Source organism: Sinohyriopsis cumingii, unplaced genomic scaffold, assembly GCF_028554795.1.
Source record: "Sinohyriopsis cumingii isolate HCF-2022 unplaced genomic scaffold, ASM2855479v2 utg002682l, whole genome shotgun sequence".
NCBI classification, from domain to species: Eukaryota; Metazoa; Mollusca; class Bivalvia; order Unionida; family Unionidae; genus Sinohyriopsis; species Sinohyriopsis cumingii.
This window is the reverse complement of record NW_028316270.1, coordinates 95,732-111,499: the sequence shown is the minus strand read 5'-3', so window position 1 is coordinate 111,499 and position 15,768 is coordinate 95,732. Positions and strand designations below refer to the sequence as shown.

The 15,768-nt window shown below is 32.8% G+C and overlaps 1 protein-coding gene across 1 annotated transcript in view; it reads left to right on the top strand.

Moving 5' to 3' along the window:
- Positions 1-15,768, top strand: part of LOC149770119 (uncharacterized) — a gene marked incomplete at its 3' end in the record, with an annotated part of 180,151 nt that overhangs the window by 72,525 nt on the left and 91,858 nt on the right. The window contains exons 30-35 of the mRNA XM_089949358.1: positions 2,053-2,155; positions 4,142-4,311; positions 7,259-7,390; positions 8,753-8,864; positions 12,531-12,676; positions 15,033-15,192. Of these exons, the coding sequence (XP_089805484.1) occupies positions 2,053-2,155; positions 4,142-4,311; positions 7,259-7,390; positions 8,753-8,864; positions 12,531-12,676; positions 15,033-15,192 (823 nt within the window). The remainder of the gene's footprint in view (positions 1-2,052; positions 2,156-4,141; positions 4,312-7,258; positions 7,391-8,752; positions 8,865-12,530; positions 12,677-15,032; positions 15,193-15,768) is intronic.

Sequence of the window (15,768 nt, the reverse complement as noted above, 5' to 3'; positions counted from 1 at the left end):
GTCTGAACACAGGCATGTAAGAACTGTTCATATCCAACACTTTACTTCTTTATAATTACTGTAATATTTGATTGTCAGTGACTATTACTGTATATTGATCCGTTATCTTTTTTTGGCTTGATATAAACTTATTGATCATCTATGACATTTTGTACATCATACAAACAAAGCAAATACGTTGATAAACTAAAGCAATTAAAAATCAAGGTAGAATCCATTCTTTTCTAAACTGTTTACCTAAATTTCTGTCCACAACACATTGGTGTGCATTTTTAAACACTTGCCAGTATTTCTTGCATCTCTTCAGCAGCTGTCTCTTGCATTTCTTGAGAACATTTCATTTTGGCAAAATGTACAGACTATTTTGAGATAAAATTGTATGTTTGATGAATTGTAAATCAATATGGAATGAAACAGCCAGGTGTCCTGTGGCCATTTGGAATTTCATAGTTAGATTTGGCTGTTACCAAGTACCAGAAAGTGCCTAAACTGTGGACTGGTGTATTCTAAACAGACTTGTATGTAGTAAAATTGCACATTATGATGATCTGGTGACATCAGACCCACAAATCATCCATGGGTATCAACAAAAATTTGGTGATTGATTTATCAGATTAACATCACTTTTAATCATGAGCATTTACCTAAGTATTTGCAACCAAAAATGAATTTTAAAAATGCACTATACACTTATTGAATGTGGTACATGTATTTCTCATTAAGATCTTTGCACAAGTGGTTATCAAATAGTCTATTCTGTAACTCAAACAGCAAAAGTTGATATATACCCAATAGATTGCATGATAAAATCCTATTGATGATCACACCCAGATATTTTATTTATTTATTCATTTAAAATTTAAAATACTTTTTCAACTCCAAGAAATAAAAATTACCCTCAAAAGTTTGTTTTAACCTTCAAAAATTATTTCCACTATAGTGTATTAATGAAAATTGTACAAAATATGAAATTTATTAATATTTTAAGATTATTAAGGTTAGATATACATGCTCCATTATTCTTTTACACATCATTTTTTGAAATTTCTGTATTTGTGTGTGATCCTAAGATTATCTTTGGAACAGCAGTGAAGAGCTATTATCTCAATGTTAAGAAAAAGCACGAATGAAATTAGTATGAGAATTTGACATCTAGTATGGCCACCATTGCATCCATCTTGAAATTATCATTTTAGCTACAACATGGGCTTTTCAGCAGAAAGCCATTTGCGATATCTAGCTGGTCCTGATTGAAAATGGTGCTCATCTGAACTCAAATGTCACAATCTCCATATCAAAAACATGTCACGATTTGTCCTGAATGGACGGTCATATCAACATGAAGTTTTTACCAGAGGACTTCTAATGGCATCCAGTTTGTCCTAAATGAAAATCGTGCCAATCTTACCACCACTATGTCTGCCACAGTGACAAATTTGAAATTCATATGGCGTTAGATAATCAGAGATAATAATTTTGTGTTATTGGTGTGATAGAGTGTCATTTGTCTTTCTATTCCTCAGATTTGCCATTGGACTTCATTGTGAAATATTTTGTATGCAAATTTGTTAGATATCTATAGTCATCATATCATATATACTCGCTTATAAGTTGGGTCAAACTGCAAGCAACAAAGATCCTTTAGCACAAGGGGTCTCAAACTCAAAACCATCCAGAAGGCTGCATGAAGACATTTTTGCTGGTCCAAGGGCTGCACCACCTTTGTTACCTCTCATGACACCTTTTGACACCAATCATAATGCAGGCCACATAATACAGCTTGGCAGGCTGCATGCCGCCCATGGGCCCCTGCTGTTGCTTTATGCAATGACAGATCTGGGTCTGTGCAGTTTACAGTTCAACTCATCTTATAAGTGAGTACATGTGGTAATACATAATTCAAGACACTGCATGATAATTTCTTGTGTTATGAAGATCCTGTTATGTGTTATCAAAAAAATAATTTAATAAAAGAGGAAATATTAAATTTTATGAACACAGTATGTTGAACTTCATATTAGTTTTTCATTGCTGTATGACCTTTTTGCACAGAATGTACCAGTGATGAATTTTTATTGGCTGCACTGCAAACAAGATGCCAGGTAGATTGGGCTGTCATCTCTAGTTTCAATATAGACCAGAGTACAAAATGCAGGTATTTATATCTCAGTTACAGCCATGATATAATATATACTGGTAGTTAACTGTTAAGCAAAGTAGTATATATAGATTCTATGTTGGCATTTGGACCAAGACAATGAAATCCCAGTCATGGGGTTACATTATTTGTCTCCCAATGAGTCTTGACTCGTGGGGATATATATAATGCAACCCCACAACTGGGATTTCCTTCAGTCTCAGTCCAAACCCCAACATAGATTAGTTTTCTCATCCAATATTTTCCTTTAAAGTAAAAAGAACTCTTCACTAGTGTAAAATAGTTCATGTGCAAATGTTTACATTGCGGCTCATTAATACAAATATGTTAATGAGGGCTGTGGTGTGACCTTTGCATCGAAATTACACAGTTTATATGCATGAGAAAAGAAAAATAACATAAACTGTTGCATAGTAATGAAGTATTATCACATTTAATGTATGGATGTTATATGAAATTGACATTTATCACATTTAATATATGGATGTTGTATGAAATTGACATTTATCACATTTAATATATGGATGTTATATGAAATTGACATTTATCACATTTAATGCATGGATGTTATATGAAATTGACATTTATCACATTTAATATATGGATGTTATATGAAATTGACATTTATCACATTTAATGTATGGATGTTATATGAAATTGACATTTATCACATTTAATATGTGGATAGTATATGAAATTGACAATAAATAATTGATATTTATTACAAGAAACTTCATTTGATCAGAAAAGTTATTTTGTAAATAATGAAAGGATACTGGGTACTCAGCTCTACTGTAGTTATACAAGATGTAATGAAGAGTAACATGTTGCATTAGATTATTAATGGGTAATTAGTGATCTGTGTCACGATTGTATATAGCTTTCCTTTTCTTTGGAGTAGGTGAAACTGTTTGTGACATACTTGTGTTGTCCTTAATATTGAATGTAAAATTACCCCATGTAAAATAACCCTCCAAATATGGACCCTAGTGGATAACCATGTGCTAAACTTTCAAGTTCACAGATTCTTTTTAAAAAAATTTATATTTCTGTTTTGGAAATACGGCAAGTGCTGCAGTGAAATTTTCTTATGGATTAATGTGTTGACAGATAAATGATTCCTTCTGGCTGGTAAGTGCATTATTTGTCATTAAATATCTTGGGTATATTTTTGATTCATCTTTGGCACAATGGAGATGATAAACAAAATTAGAATAAAGCATGTTTGACATAACACATTTCTGGCTACTCCTAAGTTTTTAGTATTTGTTAAGAGAGATGGGAGGCTATGAAGTGTATAGGTCTATATTATATGTGAATGGATCAGTTTTTTCTGTCATATTTCATTTCACACAACATTGAGAATTTTATCCTATCTGTAGCACAGTCTATTTTCAGGTCAGCATCATTAAATATAGCTAACACTATATAATTTGTTTCACACGAAGTATTTAAAACTAGTTAGGTAGCTTTAGCTATGTTTAATGATGCTGACCTGAAATTGTACTGAGCTAGGTCTGCATACAGGATAAAATTGACCATGTTGTGTGGAACAAACTAGCATAATACCAAAAAGCTTGACATTGTATGCATGTGTGTCTTTGTCTCTCTCAAAATGTTTTGGTATGATGTGTTCCCAAAGATGGATTGACATCAGGAGATTTTCATTAGGAATTGCACTTTAACTTTTGAGATATACCATCTATACTTACAAGACAAGACCAGCTGCAAACTACACAGACCCAGTAAAAGAAATAACATAGACCCTAATCTGCAGGAGCATTATGAAATGGCAGGTCAGGATCTTTGTTGTTTGCATTTTGACTTGACTTATAAGCAAGTATATATGGTAAGAGGTTCTCTTTAATCTTTTAGCCCTAAGACCCAAAATTAGGATCATATATAGATTTGAAGTTTTGAAGATAAGATACATTTCCACATTTTTTCTCAAAGATGTTGTTTTTCTCTCTCTTTTTTTTACAGCCAGTACCACTCTACAATAAACTGTATACAGATGATTATAGGGAACCCTGGGTCTTGTTCTGATGACAGTATCCTCAGCACATTTATATCCAACATGGATTATATCCTGCAAAACCTGAATGTGGATCCTAATTTAATCAGAGTAACATTCAGTCCATATAACTGTACAAGTAAGATTAATATTATTATTTATCTACCAGTTATGTTGACTGTACATGAATAATTATTTTGAAAGAAGACAGTTTTCAAGTTATTTTTTTAAGACAATATTACTTTACTTTTGACTGGAATGACAGTAAAGTATGAAGTTGGGAGGATATGTGAAATTTTGTCACTTCCAAGTATTCATGCATTTATAAAGGTGTGGGTTTATAAAGGTGTGTGTTTATAAAGGTGTGGGTTTATAATGGTGTGGGTACAAATTGTGGCCCAACATTTTGGGCTATGAACAAAACATTAGGAAGTAGGGGAGGGGAGTATTTACTTTATTATGAAAAGAAAACTCCCTTGCAAATTGAAAGAAAGAAAAAGAGGTAATGGGAAAAGGATAAATGGACAAAAAATATAAGAGAAAATGTGAAATAGACAAAATACAGTCACACATGTCTACAGTATCTACACATGGGAAAAGGTAAAATGGCCTTAGTTAACAGGTGACCTCTCAAGACAATTTCGGCTCTTAAATTTGGTTCATGACAAATGAATGTACTGTGAACCAAATATCATTAGGATTATTATTAGTAGTGTTATTATCATTACTATTATTTTGTGTGTATCATTATTAGCAGTAGTAGTATGCTAAAAAGATGTTTATTTTGTTTAGCTGTTCAACAGAAAGAGAACTAACAAAATTTAATAAAATAAATTCCACACAAGGATGCCATATCTTTGCATTAATCCATTATGTAAATTAAATCATAAGTAGGCCTTAAAAAAGTCATTGACCTTTGTTTTGTACATATCTCAATCTCAAGTTCATTTGCGATGTCTGAAGGTTTCATCACTGATTTCAGAATCTTTGGTTTTCCATGATGAATTGCAAACCCTTCATGAAAAGTGCAAATGATTGACTTTTTGTTAGGGCAGTTGGTATAATTAGGTATGAAAATAAGTGTTCACATTTTAAATAATTCATGGATTAAATTTTTACTTAAACTCACCAAAATCAAAGACAGCCCACTATTGTTTGTGACCTTTGACCTAGGGAATGAAAAGAAGCTTCTTGGGGCTAATGTTAGTATCACCTTAACCATGAGGGATTTCACTAGTACAGTGTACCTCTGCTTGGAGATGTATTCTCTTGTCATCAGAGATAGTTTTGATTCAGAATCTTATAATTGCAATTAACAGATTCATTCTGTTAACAGAGAAAAACAAATAAAGTAAATTATAAATAGAACTACTTCAATCCTTTCCATAAGGATAAAGGCTGCATTGCTTTTGAAGCTGACATGTTGACACCTTTGAGTTTCACTGGATTACAGTAAGTACAATCAAAATAGGAAATGTTTAAACATCAATTCAAGCAATGCACACTGTACCTTGATATGTACCATGGCATGCTCATTAAAGAAAAGAAGTTTAATTTGCATACTTGATGTGGTCACTGCTGACACACTCCAGTGACAGCAAAAGGCAAGGTGAAACCAATGCTTGACTAAGAAGCACACGACCACCAACTGCAGAAGACAGGGTGGAACCACTGCTTGGTTTAGAAAGATGTGGCAGTTAACTGCAGAGGTCAGGGTGAAGCCACATGACCCCTGACTACGGAAGATAGGTGACCACTGATTACGTGACATTTATATAGGAAATTTGCTGGAAGTGGGTGGGTGGGAATTAGAATGGCCATTGTGACCATGTGTCTGCTGAACTCAGGTGAATATTAGGACAGGCTTGACTGAACTCAGATGACCCTAATGACAGGCTTAGCTGTACATGAGAAAAAGTAACTATATGTTTAGGTGATAAAGTTTTGCAAACTATGCAAGATTTATGCATGATTTAAAAAGGCTAAGATAGACACAATTTATATATATTATAACATAATGAGGTACTAAAATATATCTGTGTGAGAAAAATCATATTGCCACTCTGATGATATCACTTTTGAAACTTATTTCCCTTCCTATTCAGGAAATATGTATATGTCCTTATGTATGTTATTCAAAACTGTATTTCCGTCTTTAAGCCTATTTTAATTATCTTCTCCTTTCTGCCTCCCTCCTTCTCTCAGGTTGTATAATGAGTCAAGTATGTAGACCCTCTAGAATATATTGATGTAATCAATGAAGAGGCATCATCAGTAAATGCCTAATAATGAACCCAAATAACAAAAACTAGGCTTCAGGTATTACATTTTTTTTATAGTTAATTTTCACATGAATCATGCAAATTGTCAGTGATTGAAATTACATGATCTCTTACTACCAGTATTCAGTATCATATGTCATCCATATAGTACTCTCTGTGACAAACAGTAAATGCTTTTAGGAATAAGTCTTGATTAAATAAAGTTATCCAGTTGCTTCATTATCAATTTTAACTTTAACTGCAATCACGCTCATGTTTGAAGTGTTGGAGAAATCAGGCATTAATGAGTGTTGATTCTAAACTGAAATTAAGAAACAGTCAAATTTTGGGTTGGAACAGTCTACAGTGTTTATTACTGAACTAGTATGGAGCCTTGCATGGACAAAAACATTATTATTATTAATATTATTATTATTATTATTATTATTGTCAAAATACATAATTTGAAGTATTGTAAGTACAAGCTAAATTTGTGGAAAGTTGCTGTCGTAAAATTATTGTAAAACTTTATAACTTTTTGCTAAAATGATAACACAGCAATTAATTGCACTGGCACAGAATGGAGAAAAGAATCTATGCAGCTCGATTGTTTTTTTTGCTGGATAAGTATGTACTAAAAAGAAAATCTAGGTTTTTGCTTAGTGTATATAAGGAAATAAATCACAAATGAAGTCAGAACATTGTATTATTGTGAGAGGCAAAGCCACAAGAAACAAAACAAAATGTTTCCACTTGACAAGTGTTCAAATACATTTTTTTAGATGACCTTGATAAATAGTGATGACAGTTATTATTTTGACACAGGTTCCAAACCTGGGTACTGTCCAGTTTCTGTATTAGCAGGAACTTGTGTCAATGAGTGTACCTCAGACTATGCCTGCAATGGAAGTCAGAAATGTTGCTCCAACAATTGTGGATATACTTGTCAGAATCCAGGTAAACTTTCTGTTCACTTACAGCATATACACCTACCCATATGTTCTAATTGTTGTGGTTTTAATGCCATTTTTCAGTACATGATAGGCAGTGCATGGCAGCCATTATATCTGGCGAAGGAAGAATGAGGTGAATTAGTTCCACGCAACCATTTGTGTCCCCTCTTTAAATAAAGTCATTATTATTATTATTATTATTATTATTACTTTGAACATGCCAGACCCAGTTAGCTAATTTTGAAGATGGCTACTCTTCAGTTTAGGAAAATAGTTTAGTCCTCTTGGCCACTGGATGGTTTTTGTGGTATTGATAAAAGTGTCATATTTATGACCTGTGTGAAAGCAACGTGACTGTTGATGAATTTTGTTATTTTTTCAAATTTTGTTATTTCATATATGAAAATTTCTCTGGGAAAAAACTAATAATTCATAAAATTAAGTTGAAAAGTAAGTCATTTTATAATATTTAATTATTTGCAAATAATGTGACTCAAAGGAGGCGGAAATGCAAGACACCTAATCTTAATTAATTGCATAAACATTTCACTGTTACATAAACATTAGATAAGATGATCAATGATTGGTTAAAATTTACCTTTAATGAGCAGTAATATTGTTTTTTTTAGATGTGAACACTTTAGTTACCTTATTTAGTACAGAAGCAATTTCTGTCCACTATAGACCTGGGAATAAATGTTAGAAAAGCCACATTCTATTGTCATAAAGCCCTGCTTTTAAATCTGCAACAAAATATCAACCACACAGAGATGTTTTACAAAAAAAAGCTGAATTCACACATTTCATGGATGATTGTATCTTGCCCATCAATGATCTTAGTGACAAAACTGGTGAGCCAATATGGGTATGTGAGAAAGCTTGCCAGTAGCTTCTCATGGGTCGGTGGTTCTTTCACCACCATTAATACTGGCTGCCATGTATAGCCTATCATGTGCTGAACAATGGCATTAAACCACACAACAACAACAACAACAAAACTGGTGACCCTTAAACACACTCCACCTCATTAATGTATTACACTAAGATGACTACCAGCTAGAAACTAAGTGTTAAGCTTTCTTGAGCCTCCTTCCAATATTGGTGTAATACAGTAAAACCTTTCTTGAAAGACCACCCCTTCTATCAGAAATTAACGGTCTCTCAAGACAAGTGGCCTCTCACAACAGGTCATAACGCTATGTAATCAATAAATCTGTGCACATGGACTGTGGTCTTACAAAACAGGTGGTCTCTCATAGTAGTGGTCTCTCAGGACAGGTTGTACTGTACCAATAAATGACTTAATGAAAAATCTCAGATTTAGAGTGGTACATTATAAGAAATGTTTATCTGCTTTCCATTTCAGTAAGCAGACCACAGTGTCCAACTGAGATGTTTAAGACACTGATTTTTAATAACTGTTCAGGGCCTTATAATCGTCTTCAGAATCCCTCCATCGGTGTTTCAGATGGATGCAGGTAAGGACAACAGTTAACCTTTAATGAAGGAAATGGCAACATACCGTAGTTATGACATAGTAAATACAGTAGTGTAGTAATTGTAGTACCGTATTTCATGTTATTTTTCGTACACGAAAAATTAATTATTAATTTCAATGTACGAAAAATTATATGTAAAATAAATAATTATCATTTTGTGGTAATTACCGTGTATGAAAAATAAAGGGATCATACCTGACAAAGCCTGTGGAACACACAACACTCGACAACCTAACATACAAAACTAATGTACAAAATCGGTCTCATTTTGCTCAACTCAAGAAAAATCTGTTGTTATTATGAGAGAGAGAGAGAGAGATAGAGAGAGAGAAATAAGAAAATAATCTTTATTGTTTAGTTACCTGTCAGTTGTCACTATTATATTCCATTGGCAATTAAAACCTGAATAAATAAATCGTTTTGGTTGTAATTATGAGATCCATTGTCACTGTGCCACATGGCTATGCAGAGGTAATATACATGCTAATTAAATACGCTTGACCTTTAGCTTGGTCTTTTCCAGTAAATACTAGATTGAAGACCAGATTCACCTCTACAGATCAAATTAAGGAGGCTTTACATAGGGAAATGAGGCTACCCATGGGGTATTGAAAATGTGTACGACTAGTCTATTAGCTCAAGAAAAATATTAATTTTCTGATACTTGTTCTGAAGCCAGTTGAAAAAAGGACAAATGATTTTAAGAGAGAGAGAGAGAGAGAGAACAACAAAGCAACATGTATCTAAAAATATTTTTGTATTATAAACATAGCATGTTATTTGAAGAAACTTAATAATGAAGACATGCCTAAGCATGAACAGACCAAGATCTTTGAAGATATTACTACCGGTATATATAACTCAAACTCATGGAGTCAATGACTTTTGCATTTATGATTAAAAGTTACTGGGTTTTTATAGTTTTTTACTGCATTACTATATTGAGCCAATAAGATTAATTGCCAAATGGTCTATGGTCTTTGTGTCTTCCTGTATTGAGATATTATTATTTTTACTGGATAAATAAACTCAAATGGCTTCTGAACTCGTTTTCAAATGTGCGCTTTGCTTTGTTACACCGACTGACATAATCAAGAGTGCTCATTAATGATGCTGTCCAGCTGTTGATGAATAGCAGTATATATTGTAATGACAACAACAGAAAAAATAAATCAATCATTATATTTTCTTGCCAATACAAAAGACAAAGAAGGTCAATAAAATGAATGTGTATAGATTCTCAGTTAACAGAACAGTTGCCCTTTCTGAGTAAGCTGAGCAACGGGCTTTCTACACACTTATAGTTGGTGAATTCTTTGGAAATCTTTCTGTACATTTGAAACTTCAACACAGAAGGGGCATTTTAAGGATTTCTTGGAATTATTGGAATTGGAAGGACTTTTAGGAATTCATTCACCATGCTGTAAGTTAATTTAATTCTTTCACTTCTGTATTTTGAGAAATAAATTATTTTCAATTATGCAGAACTTGTTTGTTTTGCTGTTTCTTGTTGCGTAGATTAAGACACTGGAGTCGTAACATGGTACTGATGGCAAAAGTAAAAGATCAATGAGCAAAATTAACATACTGGTACATGTATTACTTACCCTGCCTGGATTCATGTTTGGTGATACACTCCTTCATCAAAAGATCTCAACCAGTTGAAAATGAATTGATGACTTGTGCCTCAGTTAAGAACATTCCCAAAGTTAGTCATTACTCATAACTTGCTTAGCAAAACAATACCCTGGTCATTTGATGTACCTAAATCGAACTTTGGTGTATTTTTGAATCCGTTTGAAATGGGAACCTGTCTTCGTTTTAACAAAATAAAATAAAAAATAATGGATTAAAAAAAAAATGCAACTAAAACATTGATTTTATCTCTTATTCTAGGCTGTAAAATTTAAAGGGTCGTACTTTCTTTTATCACATTGGCAAAAGTAAATCTTAACAGAAGATCGTTTTATGTATGAAAAATAATAGGATGACTGAAAAAATATTAAATTTTGTGTACAAAAAAATATGATAGAATTAATTGATTATTATTTTTATGGCTTGATGGTGTATGAAAAATTAAAGGGTATGAAAAATAACATGAAATACGGTAGTGTAATTTGGTAACAGGTGGAAAAGCAGAAGTTTGGTACAAAATATTAGTAGCTGGACCAATGAATTGGTCCCAATTATGTGGTTCATTACTGAAACTTCTCTAAGTCTGATATAAATTTATTTTCTTTTCAGTACTTATAAACTCATAACAGTATGTAATGAACATAAAATTAAGGATCTTTTTGGGATACTTTTTATTTCTTAAAATTATGTTATTAGCCAGTGAAACTAATTGGCTATATACATGGCCGTAGATAACTGGGTGCTGGTTTTAGTCTGATTTCCATTGGAAATGTTCAAGATGAAGGTTTTGACTTGGATGATTTTTTTCCTTTAATAAATGGTGGAATCTTTTTCTAATGTTTTTACAATTAAGATGATTTTTTCTGTTCATCTAAGCAATACAGATTCAAACAAGTATTATTTGTTATATCATTGTCAGTGACCCTTGAATAATGAAATGTAGTTCTCCCAAATTTGACAATTTAAATCAAGCAATTTGCTGATGCTCTTCCTGATCATAAGCAAGTCATGCCTCCACTTAAGAAAAGAGGTATGTTTTCTTTCTCATCTTCTCAGTGTATACTTACAGCTATGTCCAAAAACAAAAGTACATGAATATCTTTCTTTTAGAATGATGTCTTAAACCGTATAAAGCATGGAACAATTTTTTTGACAGCAAGGCAAAAAAAAATTATTTCTTGTTGATAAACAAAATGACTGAGGACATGTAGAAAAGATTGTGTTATCTTACTGTGTATATGATGGTTGCCTGCCATTAATCTGGAAAGTTTGACAGGTACATGCATACCTAACAATAAAATAAAATAATATAGTTATCTTTCAAGTGCTAGAAGTTTGTTCTTTTCTTTATTTCTGATTCTGTGATTAATTTGTGTCTATGTTCAAAATGATTAAGCTGTTTCTGTAATGTTTATTACAGTTTCTCGGCAGCATGTATATTTTCCATATCTTGCAACTCAGTTATTTCAGATAATTACCTGATGCTATTGTTCTTCTGATGTCATAAATGATTGTTTTTGTATACAAGTATCAGTGCAAAAATCAGTTGCTGAAATGCAAATTTAGGTGAAGACAGAGTTCGAATTATATTTCTTCTCCTTCAGACAAAAATATTAATGAGATTTCTATATATAAATTCCATTATGTGGGCACTCACAAAGGATAGATAAGATGTCATTCTAGAGAGATCATTTTTAAAAAACAACTGGTTGGTTCAAAGGAAATCTGGTCATGTAAAGTAGATGACAAATGGTCAGGTGGACCATTCAAAAGGGGAACCACTTTACCTATCATACCACTTCCAGTATACATTGTACCACATCCAGTAACTACCGTATATACTCGCATATAGACCCGTTCAATTATTCAGCTTTTATGCAAGTATATATGGTAGTCTGGAAGTCTAGTTCAGCCATTAACTATGCAGACGTTTTTTAGTATAGTTTCACACCTGGTTGTCTCACTTTTATGCTCTAAGCACAAATAAACAATATTTTCTTTGGTTTTCAGCTCCTATGAGGACTTACTGCAGTGTATTGCATTCCATATGATGATATCAGGAGATAATATGTGTACTGTTGAGCTGATCCATCACATTCTCATGCAGCAGTACTCCTATATCCTTCTCAGAAGTAATGGTGCTTCCCTAGCAAACTGTAAGTTCATATCTCACATTATTTGGGAAAGTAGAGAGTGAGGATTGAGAAATGGACTTATGGGTGAATAGGTGAGAAAAGCATGGGATGATGGTTCTTTTATTATAATGACTGGGAACTTTTTTGGGTCATTTTCCAGGAAGAAATAAAAAATAATTGAGGATCATATCAACTTCACATGAAACCTAAGCATTTCTGGTTTTAATAAGATCCAATTTAAATGAAAATTACTAGGAAACACAAAATGCAACATGTCTGGTAATGTGGATGCTGTCAGAGTATGTGATACTTCTTGCATTATGTTTTGTGTGTAGACATTGACACAAATGTATTTCCAGTTTAAACTAGAAAAAGTGGTTTCATGCTCATAATGTCCACAACCTTTAAATATGGATTCAGAGTTCTCATGACTTATTGTCTCTAATATTCTGGAATATTCCCAGTCATCAGAGTTCTCATGATTTATTGTCTCTAATATTCTGGAATATTCCCAGTCATCAGAGTTCTCATGATTTATTGTCTCTAATATTCTGGAATATTCCCAGTCATCAATATTAGAATACAATGATTCATTTATTCTCTCTCAAGGTCAAGGTCAGAAGTTGAGTCAGCTGATTCATTAGGGGTCATGTTTAGGCACATTCTGAGATCATGGATTATCCTTGTGCTGCTCTTGTTGTTGGGTTGACTTGTGATGCAGGAGAATGCAGTCTCATGACAAATAGGCATGTGACTACCAGTAGTAGGACAAAAATACCATTTCAAAGGCTGTCTTCCACATACACCATTTTATAATTTAAATCTACAGCTTTTTGAAAAATTAAAGATCTTAAAATTTAAAATAAGTAAAATAAATAAAAATGGAATATTCATGCATTCTATCCCCAGCTTATATGGACCAGCAGGAACCAGTCTACTGGGAACTGAAACTATTAAATGATAACTCTTCTATTCTGATTACAAGGCCTCATGAAGCTATGAAATTATCAAGGGCCATAACTCTATGGAAAATTGAGACAAAACAATGACACGAGGCTCAATAACCAGCTTAAGGAAGCTAATGTGTATAGAACAAGCCATTAAATTTGGAGAGCTTATGACCAGATGCAGAATACTTTATAATATGGTATAAGTAATAAGGGAATCCAAGTTAATCCATTATAGTTTTTGAGTCTTTGGATACAAATTGGTCAGTCTTTGATGAAGATAAGATTAAAATGAGAGACCAACCAAAAAATGAATTCAGCAAAAACATATAAGTTAGTATTTTAGTTGTATTCTTTAAAGGTTATTGCAATGTTCGAGATGCTTTTAGAGGACTATTCAAGGGCAGCATATATATTTTTATGTTCAGTTGATGTAACATTGCTAAAACATGCATGTTTTCGTAATGCCAATAATCCACTGGCAAAGAAATAGAGAAGATAACATATAGTATGTAGCATATACATCAACTTGCTTTATCAATCCTTTTCAAACAAGTAAAATTTGTTGATAAAAAATCTACTGGTTTAAAAGTCAGTCTTCTGATTAAAAAAAATTGGTAAATCTTGTGACTTGAGGTCAAGGCTCTGTCACATATATGATACATCTACTGTAGTGAACCTACCAACCCTTATGATTTGGCCATAAGTCCTGCTGGAATGAACCTTACATTATGAAATAAATAGCTAAAATTACACAAATATGGTTGTTGCAATCTAATCCACATACAAGCTTGTCCATGTGTTATCCAGATCTAGATTTCATATTGGTTTCAGTGGATCTCATCAGGAAACCAGTCTAATTTCACAGGATTTTCTCAGATGCTTTTAATACCCCATAATTTTTATGAAAATTGCAAACATTATCAAGCTTTTGCTTATATGGCATTTTTGCTAGATGTGGCATCCAATCAATGAAAGCATACTGTAGAAAATAATTATAAATGACTCAATACAAGTCACATGCATTCAGGGATGGAAAAATAGTACAACACAAGTATATAGGACATGTGTACATTTGTTTGTTTTTTTTAAAATCAGTAAAAATTATGCAGTTTTATATTCTAATTTTGCAGTGTATAAAATCAATCTTTATTTGAAAAACTATACACCATGCCAGCTTCCATTACATGCAGTGATTTCAAGAATCATTAAAATAGAAAAAAAATATTGCTACAAAATGACTGTGGAATAAAACGAGGCAGGCAAAAATAAATGGCAAGACATGGGGTATTGATTTAAATTAGCATTTTTACTAATTGTGAACCACAGTATTTATTTGAACACGAAACAAAATGACAAGTTATAGGATATGTGTCTTTCTCCTGGACAATTTCATGTAAAGATTTGTTTAAAAAATTTCTTTTTTGTAGGCACAAACACAGATTGGGCTTTGTTACAGGCTGAAATTCCTGGCCAAAGTAATGAGGAGGTGTGCATAAGCATTCCTACAATGCAGTACTACATGAAATATGTGGCCTGTCACAGGAGCTTCAAATTTTCTGTCAACTTGACGGACGAGGTTCGCTGTGGGTATGTAATGGCATAAGTATAGCTGTTGTCCACACACTTTGAGATTGATGATATTATGACATGCAGTCTCCATCTGTCCAGTACTCCTTCTGACCATGAAAGTTTGAAACACAAGATTGTAATCACCATTCTTGTGTACTGCAGATAGTTTTGTTCAAAAATAGCTAAAAATCTACATTTTCTATGGCACTGTGTTGCAGGGAGAGTTATGATGTAACATGGACATCAGTGTTTCTGACAGTACATGGAGGATTTTATTACTGTAAAATGGGATGTTTGACCAAACACTGTTACATTCCTGGGTATTTTAGACTTGTATATTATTATACCATATTCCTTGAATCAGATCTTCAGGAGATTGGTTTGAATGTACAGTCTACAACAGAGCACTTGCTATTTTGCTCTTACAAGTTATTTTGTTACAATTTGAAAAATTTGATAGGCAGTGTCATTACAATTCATTGCAGAGTTATCCAACAGTTAATTTTAGAATTTTAAACTTTAAGTATTAACAGTAGTCATCAAATTTATTTTAAAAGAATGCTAATTGAGTAACAACTTATCTCTCTTGAGGTG